Source organism: Xyrauchen texanus, chromosome 36 (genome assembly GCF_025860055.1).
Source record: "Xyrauchen texanus isolate HMW12.3.18 chromosome 36, RBS_HiC_50CHRs, whole genome shotgun sequence".
Lineage (NCBI taxonomy): Eukaryota > Metazoa > Chordata > Actinopteri > Cypriniformes > Catostomidae > Xyrauchen > Xyrauchen texanus.
Window position 1 is genome coordinate 24589013 of NC_068311.1, and position 14228 is coordinate 24603240.

The 14228-nt window shown below is 35.4% G+C and overlaps 2 protein-coding genes across 3 annotated transcripts in view; one reads left to right on the forward strand and one right to left on the reverse strand.

Annotated features, from left to right (window-relative positions):
• The window catches only part of pnkp (polynucleotide kinase 3'-phosphatase), a 162461-nt gene that overhangs the window by 100396 nt on the left and 47837 nt on the right, over positions 1-14228 (forward strand). The gene's annotated exons all lie outside the window — the stretch shown is intronic.
• LOC127629800 (TRPM8 channel-associated factor homolog) overlaps positions 1-14228 on the reverse strand; it is an 83802-nt gene that overhangs the window by 36095 nt on the left and 33479 nt on the right. The window contains exon 8 of one of the 2 annotated variants that reach the window (XM_052107050.1): positions 13222-14126. The exons of the other annotated variant lie outside the window; for it this stretch is intronic. Coding sequence (XP_051963010.1) covers positions 13884-14126 — 243 coding nt within the window. The 3' untranslated portion in view covers positions 13222-13883. Of the gene's footprint in view, positions 1-13221; positions 14127-14228 lie in introns of those variants that run through there. 2 annotated transcript variants of the gene reach the window in all.

Sequence of the window (14228 nt, forward strand, 5' to 3'; positions counted from 1 at the left end):
AATCGTACAGTGCGGTTATTTTAGTTACCGTAGACTCTGACATTCTCTGTTGATCTCTCTCATCAACAAGGCATTTCCATCCACAGAACTGCCGCTCACTGGATGTTTTTTGTACTATTAGGAGTAAATTCTAGAGGCTGTTGTGTGTGAAAATCCAAGGAGATCAACAGTTACAGAAATACTCAAACCAACCCATCTGGCACAATTACAACAGCGAAGGTAAAAAGACACGAACAAAACAGGCACTGTTTGCAGACATCGCTCGACACAAGTGAAGTATACTGGTAATATGTGTCAATAATGTGCAAGTTCTTCCTGTTTCCTCACGTGGCTGTAATCTATCACGAGTGTCAATAATGCGCTTTGATTAATGGCATTAAGATGCCGTTATAGTAATACATTGCTACATGATTAATCATTTACGCCGACATCACCCAGGGAAAGAGCCACAGGTGAGCCGAAACTGCACATACACCCTTACATTTTTAAGCAGGCACTCAGTGCTAATTCGGACAGACATGAAACAATAACAAAAGCGCTTGGGGTGTTCATGTGGGATTTCCATGTATGATTAAAATACTCAAGCAGCGTTATCACAACATCCCTTCTTGTATGCATTCTGATAGAAAGGTTATTCCTTTTATAGTGATGTAAAGCTTCCGATTATTGAATATGTTGAGATGAGTATGAAGAGCACTTTATGTTGATGCATGTAGTGTATTAGTGCAGGTATTAAGTTAAAATGTTGATTTAGTAATTAGAGATTTATTTTTTTAGTTAAGGACCCTGACAAAATTAACCATGGTTTTACTATAGTAATATTTTATTAATCATGACTGCTGTCACTATGGTTTTCCAATTAGAAATCTTGGTTTTGATACAATTAACCATGGATTTATAACATTAATACTGTAGTTTCTATATAGTATCAAAGATTTAACTACATTGTAACCATGACAGTAAGCATGTTTCTATTGTGGTTAATATGATTTTACTACAAATTCCATGTTTAAACTATGATTACTGTTGTAAAACAATGATTGTTATTCAAGGGCAAACCTGTTGAAGTGTTTATCAAATTGATTATTCTTTGGATTTGGCAGTAATATATATATTTTTTTTAACAAAGCAAATATTGAACCGTACCAAAACCATGATACAAACCGAACCTAGACAAACGTGAACCGTTACACCCCTGTTACACACACACACACACACACACACACACACACACACACACACACACACACACACACACACACACACACACACACACACACACACACACACACATGTTGTGTTTCCATGTTTTATGGGGACTTTCCATAGACATAATGGTTTTTATACTGTACAAACTTTATATTCTATCCCCTAAACCTAACCCTACCCCTAAACCTAACCCTCACAGAAAACCTTCTGCATTTTTACATTTTCAAAAAACATAATTTAGTATGATTTATAAGCTGTTTTCCTCATGGGGACCGACAAAATGTCCCCACAAGGTCAAAAATTTCGGGTTTTACTATCCTTATGGGGACATTTGGTCCCCACAAAGTGATAAATACACGCTACACACACACACACACACACACACACACACACACATTTTCTTATGACTGCCCTTGGATGTTTTTTCTTTTTTTGTTATTATTTGTTGTCCTACCTATTTTTTCTGCCACAACCATCACAGCCTGTTTTCCTTAAGGAATAATAGCACAATGTTAATTGGGCAAATAGTGCATCGATTTCTGAATAAAACACATTAATATAACGAGCCTAATTTCCATAGAAAAGAGGCATGTTTGAACAAAGAATAACAAAGACTTATTTTAAATACTACAGACGCAGCGCTTCAGTGCTGATTTCTCATGCTTAAATTAGATTGCGGATGATTAGTGAATAAGAAGCTGAAATAACACGGCAACAGTGTGAATGAATTTGCCCCACAGTGTTTAAAGTTTTTAAGGAAATCAACCTATGACTGGCTTACTTATAGTTTATCTGCATATTAAGTTGAGATAGGAGAAAATATTTTAACATCGAAAAAAGTTAAACACTTCAGCTTTAATAAATTCAAACATTTGAGTGTACAATATTATAATATGTCAATATAATATCAAATCCATCAAATGTATATTAAGTGTTCAGCAGATTAAATCTAATTACTGCATTCATCCCTCAAGCACAGACTTACCTACAGCAGAACGTGCAAATAAAAACAGATGGCATTTCCTTTAGCTCTGTGTAACTGTGAGACAGTTGGTGGATATTGTGCCTCACCCATAAATACACCTTTTCCATTTTGTTTGTTTATTCTGAACCCACACTCAACCAATCCCACTGCTGCAGTGGAAAATGTATAAAACACCAATTTGTTCCATTTCATACAGACTGTTTGAGGCAAACATGTTTGTCCCAGCATGCTTGTTGACTCATGTCATTCATAAAATGAAAGTTTATATATATATATATATATATATCTTACATGACATTAGTTTTGAGACAAATTTGAATAGTGTAAAAGAATATAATGGAGATATAACTAATTTTGAAACCATTTTTTAGTTTACCTGTGTTAACAATAAGATTATGTGGTTTGTACAATCAATTAACACTGCTTTTGTCATTTTTTACAGGACTGACAAAATTTGTAACCAAAAAAAGTCATTCGGTTTAACCAGGAATATATTTAAAATTATTAATTTGCAGATAATTATTCATGAACAGACCTGATTAGACATTGATGTTGAGATAGTATATAGTGTGTAGCATGGAAGAAATATCAATTAAAAATTTCACTGATCTTGTAAATGTAGTAATTTTATTGGACTACTCTAAACCCTCCAACATATTCAAGTAAAACATTGCACAGGGAAAGGAGAAAAGGGGAAATATAGAAAAAAAAAAGCCTTATCTGCTTTATATTTGTATTATTGTAGTTCTTTTAGTTATTAAAAACAATATTATTCAATTGAAATATTTACTATATTGGTTTTACCGAATGACCAAGGCCAGTTATACCGAATGACTACGTCTGCTGCCCTTGACATTATGCATATTTAAGACAATAAAGAGACACAAATAGCTTCAAAAACACATTTTATTGTTAATATAATAGGCTATTAATGTAAAAAGTACTTCAAACATTAAAACATTTTATTGATATTGGAATGAACATATTTACACTCGTATTGCAAATTATATTAATTAAAACATTTAAGTATTTAATTGTGTTTAAATTGTTAATCGATGAGCTGCTAGGCTATATATTCATGAAAAAGAATGTCAAACATTAAGACATTTCATTGTTATTGGAACAAACATTACATACAACTCGTATTATTAATTATATTAAAGTCATTAAAACATTGAATCATTTAATGGTTCTTGGAACAAGTGCTACAACGATGAGCTACTATGCATTCATGAAAGCCATCTCTGGAGCATAATCTAGAGGACCGTGAATTTAGAGGTTCTGGCTCACTAATTGTTGCATGCAAGTCTTCTTTGAAGTAGAAGATTTTGTCAGGTTTGGCTGGCCAGATGAAGACATTTCTCTCCCCTGACTGCTGCATGCAGTTGACCTCAAGCTCATCTTCAATCACCTACAGGACCTGGCCTACAAAGGGATGGTCATCATAAGAAACAATGACAAACTTTCCTCTCAGTTCACCAAGGCAGTCCTTTTGCTAGGGTGCTCTAAATGGTTGCTAGGGTGTGGCTTAATAGCTTCATGATGATCTTTAAAGACTGATTGATTGCCTGAGTAAAATGAGCCCACCCCCTTGTCTCTATGATACTGTGCTGCAGAGTCATGTTCAATACAAAATCCCTATTCAATTTACCATAGTTGGATAAACATGCACAATCCAGGTTTTATGGACATTCCCTTCACCATAGTATGTCTATAAATAATAAAAACAAATGATACCTTTCTCTTCTTTTGGCGAGCAACTGCTCTTTTTTAACAGGATCAGCATTGATCCTTGCCCAGTAGTGAGCTGCTTTTTCTTTATTTGATAAAGGCATCTGCAAAGGTAAAATTCAGTCAAAATGATGTAATAATACACTATGCACATTTCCTATTAATAGAATGTTGTATTTATTAATTGCAAATATGTACAAATATGACCAACATACAGTGCTGTCATTCAGTACAACCAGTAGGTCATTCGGTATAACCAAAATTTCGGTTTAACCGAATGACACTTTTGGTTAAACCGAATGACAAAATCTTCACTCAGTGCTAACAGGCTGATATCTACCTATCTAGCTAGTTAGTTAGCTAGCTATCTAGCAAAAGGACAATCAAACATTTATATTTAGTACAAGTTTTTAAAATATTAAAACATTATCCATGTTTTATAGCGGTTGTACCGAATGACCTGATATTTCGGGAGATGCGTATGAGCAAGTGAAAACATGAATTTTTATAATAGTTAAGAGAGAGTTACTTACTTTGCTTCACAACCGTGTGGTCATTGCAGGTGTCTGAATGATGTCACATCCTGTCACATGATATTGAACACATGACTTGATCCAAAATGGTGCCTTTATATTGGTTTCTCCGAATGACATCAATGAAAATCATTTTTCCGGACATTCTTTCTCATAACAAAGCAACGACTTCTACACATAATTTGAATACCATTTTGCACAATGTTGATATATGATGTTATAAAATCATGCCAGAATAAAAATTATATAAATTTATTACATTTTAAGATATTTTAATCACAAATGAAATGGCTGTATTGGCCTTCGGACGGTTAAACCGAATGACATTTTGACACTTCAAAATCTTTAAAATACCTTTATATGTAGTAAAATATAATTAAAATCTTTTGGATTCAATAAAAGAGATCAAGTTGTACTATCTTACATACTTTGGATGTCATATCTTTGTTTTTTATTATTATTAAGGCCTTTGGACAAAAAAATGACCCGTCATGTCATTGACCCTCTTATGTAAATGAAGGTTTGTCATCTAACAGGCGTAAACACTGCAGAGAACACAGCCTGAATAGTCTCATTCTGAGTATTGTATTGTCTTTAAACTACTGATTTTCAGTTTCTGTACAAACAAAGCATTAAATGCCTTGCCTCTGACAAAAAAGCATTCTGAAAAACACGTTGTGATGCATTAAGAGTATTTTATGTTATAAGTTATTTTTAAATTTAAGCTTATTTTTATTTTTATGGTGCTGTTATAAAAGTATTGCTAAAACAAAAGTTATGTTGCAGTCCCAAAGTACAGTGATGATATCAGAAATACCATAGTACATAGTAGTACCCCAAAGAATACCAAAGAATAGTATTGCCAGTATGTCCAAAACACCATTGTTATACCATGGTACTTTTTGTTTATTTACCATAGTTTCTCAAAAAAGCCATGGTACTATGGCAGAAACATGCTACAGTAATGGTATCAGATAGTAATAAATACCATAGTACTGAATGAAAACCAATGATTCTGTTCTAGTTTCTATACTACTGTAGCTTACTCTTGAAATGGGGCATTTCAATTTTGTAAATATTGCTGGCTAGGGTTGCCACCTTGGCCCTGTAAAATTCCTAGATACCTGATCAATGACCGAAAAACTTATTGCTTGCCATCATACAAGAAATAAATCATTTTATGATTGTTTACTCATTATTTTATATGGAAATTATTGCATATATACAGAGATTATTAAGCAGAGATGGGCCACTTCTATTAAAATTAATGGGAGAAATTGGAATGCCCAACGGCTGCCAATGGTCAACAGATGTAGAAATGAAGTCCCGCCATCACAGGCCCCGAAAGAGATGTCAAGCTGGACATAAGGCAGGCTGGTCTCATTTCGGAACTGGACAGGGGCAAACAAGCATGTTGGGGAACGGGAGGTCCGCAGGGAATTACCCAGCGAAACCGTGCCCATTGAACTCCCCAAATCGTCTCCAGCGCCAGCCGGGATGGCCTCATATCCGAGGGTAGAAGACACAGCGCAGGGTGTGGCTGGGTTGGCTTTCCCCCATTTGAAGAAGAAAAGCCACGAACGCAATGTTCCCATGGTCATATTCTCGCAATGAAAACATGAGCATCCACAAACGCTGCCTCAGTGTGATCACTGCCCAGACACGTGAGGCAGCGCCCGTGGCCATCGGAGGTGGAGAGATAATGATCGCACCCAGGAATCACACAAGGACAGAAAGGCATCTTTAAAAAGACTTGTCTTTAAAAAGACATTCAACGTCAATGTGTGTGGTCTTTAAGAAATATATTCTTTTAGCAGAAAATATACTCTTTAGTAGTGCCGTCAAAGCACCCAGGTGCGAATCTGCAGTTGCCGTGCAGAAGGAGAGAAAGCCGCTGGAATGCGCCGTATATCCACCAGCATACGCTTCTGTAGAGGTGAATGGAACAGCAGTAGTATTCAATTCCACTCACCAATTTTCATTGGCCTTTTCTCAAATATTCGAGGTGATTGGGGCTCTCAAGTTTGACCCCTAGTGTCACTACATCAACACAATGTCAAGTGAGAGATAGAAGGGGAAATCATTTTATTAATAATAATTTTTGTATCATTTTCCTGTAAAAATATCTAAAAATCCTTAAAACATGTTGTTTAAATGTGAAACAACATTGCAAATGATAATGAGGTTTTTCATTTATTTTTAACATGTGTATTTTGTCTTACGGTACTGGAAGAGCTTTTATAGTCAAAACAAGTGAAAAAAAAATCTAACAGTGCTGAAGAAATAATCCAAAGTATTTAGAATACATTACTGGCCTTGAGTAATCTAATGAAATATGTGAAATATGTCTAACAGTGCTGAAGAAATAATCCAAAGTATTTAGAATACATTACTGGCCTTGAGTAATCATGTTACAAATGACATTTTACAGCATTCTGTAATCTGTAGTGGAATACATTTCAAAAGTAACCCTCCCAACCCTGTGTATATGTGTAAGAACATATGAGTGAATGCGTCAGGAAAATATAAAAATTCCGGGACATTTTGCATCACAGAATGGAATTTATTTTTTCCAGACCAGATCAAAAACCCAGATGATCCCGGAAAATCTTGGTAGGGCGGCAACTGTATGTGTTGGCTCTCGTATGACAAATTATTTGCTAATTTTCCTCATTAGCACTCCAAGTCACTTTAGATAAAGGAGTCTGCTAAATGATTCAATGTAATGTACAGAATGCGCGTTGCTATGTCTAAACATTCAGGGCTCGAGCCCCAAACGATTTTGGACCAGCCCTGAATGTTTTTGTTTTTGTCCATTGTAGGTTTTTCAGTTGAACTGAAGTGGGAGTTAAGTATGTGTTGGTTATTGAAGTGGCTTTCCTGCAAACTTAAAGATAATCATCTGCCGTTTGGAGCTTTATACACGCTAAGTATGCTTCTTCATCTGAAATAAGTTTTTCAGGCCTGGTTTTTGAGCTAGTGTTGCACGAGCCATCACAATACCACTCACATGAACCTGCAGTTATACATCGTTTTTCTGAGCAACCACTGGGCGGCACCATGATGATTCTAATTGCCTGTTTTGTATTTCTGGTCTAGAGATGGCAAGTAAAATCTGCCAAAAGGAGTCATCCAGAGAAGAACAACAAACATTTAAGTGTTACTTGGTGTAAAAATGTATCTCAGGCTCAACTTGTACCATTGTTGGCAGTCATAACAACTCTTTATTAATAATTAACAGAATAATTAGTAATTAACAGAATAATTAATGTGTAACTAACCTGTGTCCATCGTTTCATGTCATCTACACAATCAGGTAAGGAACTGTCTATAAAATAAACGGTCATCTTGACTGTGAAGTATCTGTTTCTTAGACAATTCTTACAAATGTAATACCTTAAACATTACATTACCCGCTAACAATATACGCTGATGCAAGTGAAAAATTTAAAACCGTTGAATCGTGGAAAACTTAGTTCAGGACAAAGGTGGATAATTTTATCTGGCACCGCAGCGCGACATGCACGTGCAGCTCTCGGCAATTTTTCCGGCTTGTATAGCTAATATGCATACGCATTCTAGAGTTTATTGACAGTTGATGTCTGTCTCTTATGGAATGATATGCCAGACATTATTCAAAAGGAATATTTTTAATACAATTGTAATTGTATTTGCAATTGCGTTTTCAATTTGTGGACGCATAAAATGTGACATAATCCAAACACAATTGCAAATCGCGCATTACGGTTTGCATTTTCATTTAAGCGAACGCACAGTTACTGCCAAGTTTCAAATGGAAAAGCAAAGTCCGTTTGCAACTGTGTTTCCCATATCTTACGAGTTTTGGCCCTGTCATATTTAAATAGCAATTTCAATTAGGCCTACCACGTCTGCTTTTTCACTTTCTCAGCGTCGCGTATGTAGCCAGCCAAAACTCAAATGGAATACTAATTCCCTTAGTATTTCCATTTCCGATGCCTTACACGGAAACCTGTCAATCAGGGTCAAGGGTGGGATTATGCTGGGCGTGTTTGTCTTGGGAAGTGGCATTAGTCTTTACTAAAATGTGTGCAGTCAGAAAATGATTCCAGTCCTGTATCAAATATACATAGGCCTAAGGTGTTACTTAATTTAGTTTAATTTCATATAGCACCTTAAATTAAAATAAAAAATCTGTCAAATTCAAAATGTTACAGATGCTTAGATTATTGAAAATAAGTCAGAGTACTAAAATCCTCCAGATACTTTAGAGTATAATTTAAATAACATAGTTTACATAAAAATATCATGGTACTGTCACTGTTTTTTTTTTTTTTAAGGTGATTGTGAGAAACTTCAGCTAGTGAGATGTATACTTTAAGTCTAGAGATGCATCGTATAACATATTTACATTCAAGCTACACAAGAAAATGCAGAAATCCTGCTCCAAACTCATTAAGATCACATGTTTTGGTGCTGTTCTTTTAAAAACAAATTCTCAGGGGCCCTAAATATTCATAGGTGATTCATGAACGGCTAGAAGTCTAGATATGCCCCTCCGTGTAAAACAGAATATTTTGTATAGAAGTGTGAGCCAATGGTTCTTCTGCGAGTGCAGTAAAGACAAAATAAACTATATATTCGAGATCTATTCACTAAAAGTAAGTCTAAATATCTTAAATCCAGCAGGTGAATGCATCTTTTTAAAGGACTTTTAGATATTTTAAAATATTTGTGTTTTTATTATTATATTTAACATTCTCAGAAAAAAAAAAAAATCTTCTAAAATAAATGTACATTGTTTTAAAGGAGTTTTAGATATTTATATTGGAAAACAAGCCAAAACAAAAATAAATCAAAAATGTATTTTGTTGCAGTGTATAATGGGGTGAAAACTTCCTCTCTCACCTTTCTGTTCACTTCAATCCATCTTTAACTCACAAAAAACAAACTCTCTCTTATTAATAAAGCTGCGTATTGCCAATTTTCTTCACGATAAGAAAATGACAGTGATGTTTATTATGATTCAATAAGTTGCGAGTCATCACGTTATAATCAAGCTGCATTAAGTGCGTGAGCTCGAGGGACGAGTGTCCCATCATCCGGGTTCAGTTTCAATCTCTCCCCCTTTGATCGGGACATTTGCACATCTCAATTCAAGCTTCGAATGCATCTGGACTGTGTGCTCCAGGCGTGAGCTGCAGTCATCATTAGACTTTATTGTGATCTCATGTTACGTTAAATGAAATCAAATGACTATTTGACAATTAACATTTTTGTTGACAATTTTTTATTGTTGTCGATAATGTCAACTAATCATTTCAGCCCTACTGAACACAAACAAATATTTTTTAGAAGAATGTCTCTGCTCTGTAGGTCCATACAGCTTTGAAGCTCCAAAAGCATATAAAGACAGCATATAATGTAACGTATTCAATGGAAAGGAGGAGGCGAGAACCGGCTTTTCAATATAAATAATAGTTTTAATATAAAACTTAAACAGACACAAACACACATGACGGACATGTCCGTAAACTATCTCTCTCTCCCGCACTATCATCCGCAGTCGGCCTTTATGCCTCTCGGAGGCTTGATTAGCCTGATAAGGGACCGGGTGTGTATGATCACGACCCAGCCTCACCCTCCGCCCTGTCACAATAAGTAATCCATAAAACTTTTATGGATTAATTTTATGCTGTTTTGGTGATTTTTGGAGCTTCAAAGTTTTGCCCAACATTCACATTGTATGGACCTACAGAGCTGAGATATTCTCTGAAGATAAAATCTCTGTTTATGTTCTGCTGAAGAAAGAAACACTCATACACATCTGGGATGGCATGAGGGTGAGTAAATTATTAGATAATTTGTATTTTTTGGTGAACTATCCCTTTAAGCCAGTTATAATGTACATTGTCTCACTGGGACTTCCGCACATGTTTTGCACCCTGTTACATAGGCAATAAAACGACCGCACAGCCCACAAGATGAAGTCCCTGATATGAAACGAGGACGTGGCAATGAGGATGATGAGGAGACCTCATCTGAGGAGAAGCTCAGGCACTTGCGAGAATTTGCACAGAAAGAAAGTGATGACACCCTGGACTCGCCGTCAGCAAAACCCAATGCTCCTTCTTCCACTTGCTCTCAGAGTCACTGGCAACAAACAGGCAGCCTGATGCTCTACACTGCTGCAGGGGTTTCTGAAAGCTCCAAAGTAAGACTAGATCTTCTTAGCATGAAATATATATTTTTATGTATTTAATCTGACTTCATGAAATTTCTCTGTAAATCATCCATATGTACATCCATTCGTATGTAATTGTAAAATTCAATGGAACAATTCCCATACAATTACACACAAATCTAAGGTCTATTGTGTCGCATAAATTGCTTAAACTGATAAAAGTTAGCCAGTTACCTTGAGATTTCTGTTTAAGTTAGCAAAAACCTGCATCCTTCTGTTCTATAGGACCATGGCTTTATTGTGTAATTCAGATTGCAGGGTTTGACATTGACGGCTGTATTATCACTACAAAGTCAGGGAAAGTTTTCCCCACAAGTCCAGATGACTGGAGGTGAGTTTGGCTTATAAACCTGGTATAAACAGAAGTTGTCTTTCTCTGCAGTCTCACATGTGCTGTTTTACTGTGTGCTCTTGTGTAGAATTCTTTACCCAGAGATACAGCCCAGACTGGCCAGTCTGTTAAAGAAAGGATTCAAGGTGCTGCTTAATCAACTTTCAGTCTTTTTTCATTTCTTTTCGATATAGTTAAAATAAAGCTGAAGTGTCAAAAGTTTGTTTGAATTTTCCATTTTTTTCTCTTTGCTTTAATAAACCACCATGTGTGTCTCTGTTGTAGGTGGTATTTTTTACCAATCAGATGGGCATTTCTCGTGGCAAACTCAGACCAGAGGTGTTCAAATCAAAAGTTGAGGATATTCTAGAGACACTGCAGTTGTCTGTCCAGGTTTGTAATGCTACGTTCACTCTTCTGCATTATATCCTATTGAGAGTGTCACTTATTAATTGTGTAAGCATAATATTTCATAATATTTCAGTATGAATTATTAATTTAACACATGGAATAATTTGTCCTTTTGCAGGTGTTTGTTTCCACAGCTCCAGGAATTTACAGAAAGCCTGTGATGGGAATGTGGGAACATTTGTGTGAGAAGGTGAATCGCTAAATGTGTGTGTGTGTCTCTCATTAGAATAATTGCATTAATGATTTAATGATTTATTTTACATTACATACATGGAGCACCAAGTTCAGTTCAGTCAACCTGCAAATGTTATATGTGACACTGTTGTGTTTTCACAGGCAAATGGTGGAATGACTGTTGACAAATCACAGAGTTTCTATGTTGGAGGTGAGCTAAAACAGAAAACCCAAATTTCCATTTCGTGTGTGATCATATCTGTATAAAGTGATGATAAATGTTTGGTGTTGGTTGTCTCAAATGATTGTGATATGTTTTAGGGACACATCGATCTGATACCTGGATAATGACTGTTTTAACTATCAGCAGTAGTAATGGTTTTAATGACATTAAAGATTCACAAAAGCATCATTACAGTAGTCCTTGTGACTCTTGCATTTTATTCAAAACTCTTGAAGACATATGATAGTTTTGTAAATTGAAAAAGACTGTTTAATAAATATATAGACTGAATGAGTGCTGTCCTTTTGACACACACACACTCACGCAGACGTTGTGTTTCCATGTTTTATGGGGACTTTCCATAGACATAATGGTTTTTATACTCCACAAACTAAATATTCTATCCCCTAACCCTCACAGAAATGTTCTGCATTTTTACATTTTCAAAAAACCTCATTTAGTATGATTTATAAGCTGTTTTCCTCAAACATTTTGGGTTTTACTATCCTTATGGGGACCTTTGATCCCCACAAAGTGATAAATACACGCTCACACACACAGTATGCTTTGGGCTCGTGATGTGCTGCGAGTTTATTTTTTAGCTCTATGTGAGCGCTAAACAAACATCATCTCAGATGTAGATGCTCTAATTAGGTTCACTTATAACATACATTGAGAACGCACCGGAGGAGCATTTGACCAGATTTTGATAAAAAAATTATCAAACTACCTTGAACCAGCCTACAAACAAACACTCAAATGTATTTGAGCATTCTGCCAAATTAAAAATCAGAGGGTTTTTATTTAAGACATTATGACTGAAATATTTTGTTTCGGTAAATGAAATGATCCTCCTGATGCCACCCTCACATCTACCAAACAGGAAGTCATTGTTGCGGTGGGATTCCCTGCATGTAAGCCCTCTTTTGTGATCTGTATCAGTGTTTTTCTTCATGTTTCTTCCAGGTGAAGAGTTGATTCAACCCTTTTTTCTCCTTTTGCAGCGGGCAAATCTACCTTTTTCCAGACACACATCATTCCAAAAGGCTATGCATATGTGAACAGGGTGAGCTCAAGCTCTGCTCGAACACAACTTCCTGTACATTAAGCGAGCTCAGAGACCGGCAGTAGATTTCTTAGAGCCGGATTGATCACCACTAGTAGAGAGATATTATCACAACATTAGTCCAATGTGGGTGAAAGGTTGATTCCTGAAACTTACGCCACAACTACAATGCATCAGTGTCATTGCAACATATCCCAAAATATCAAACTGTTTGGCATTTGTTTTAAAAAATGATGTGAAAGCACATTTTTCAAAAAAAAAAAAATTAAATTCTGGAATGATTGACAAACTTAAAAATGAAGAATAAAATGTATTTATTTACTTTCTGTTTGTCAAATGTTAGAGGATCATATCCATAGTTAATTTGATGAACAACACCATTTTGAACTTTCTAAACTTCATGAAAGATTTCAGACATCCACTAAAATTCTGCCTATTTTAGTTTGTAAAACCAATTACGAATTGTGAAATCATGGGTACTGTTTACGGATCTGTGGGAACGGATTGCAAAATTGAGGGAAAGGTTTACAAATCTGTGGGATTCATTATATAAATTATATTTTATTATGTTGACAGTCTTTCAATTTCAGTATGTTGTAGAACATGTTCCATCTATAATGATAAAATTGCCTTGAAATTATAATTTTTTAAGGCTAAATTCAAGCCGAAATAAAATTTTGCCTTAAAAAATTTTAATTTCAAGGCAATTTGTTACAGACTTCCTTACAACTAAAACTGTTTAAGAATATAAATGATTTTGTAAAGTGTTTTTTTTAGCATGCAAGTTTTAGTCTTAATCCTGAATATTTAAGTCACATTTTATTCCTCTCTTTGATACAAATCAATTACCATCTATAAGATTACTATATTAAAAAAGAAACGCTTAATATGTTTATTTTATTTGACCTTCCAAGCATCAACTTTTATAGTTAACCTTACACCTCAATTACATCAAAATTCACACTATAATTCTTTTTGTAAGTTTTCTCGGATGTTCTTATGCATACTGGCACATAGGATGGTCACTCCACTCCGGGAGATGAGAGATCTTCTCTTCAGTGCTAGGCTGGATGGGCCAACCCCAAGCTTTGAAGAAGCAGGACAGATTCATGTTGACCACTTTGGAGAAGGTCTCAGCATATAGATTCATCTTGCCTGCATTGTCATTTGGCACTCCACTCATATCATGGTAGGCTGAAAAAACTTTCTTGAAAGCATCCCAGCCAAATTTGTCTTGAAGCTTAGGGTGTATAAAAATATTAGGGTAAAACATAGAAATAACAGAGTGGATATATCTTTAACATTTCACAATAGCTTCATTAAAATTATTTAATTTCCCTAC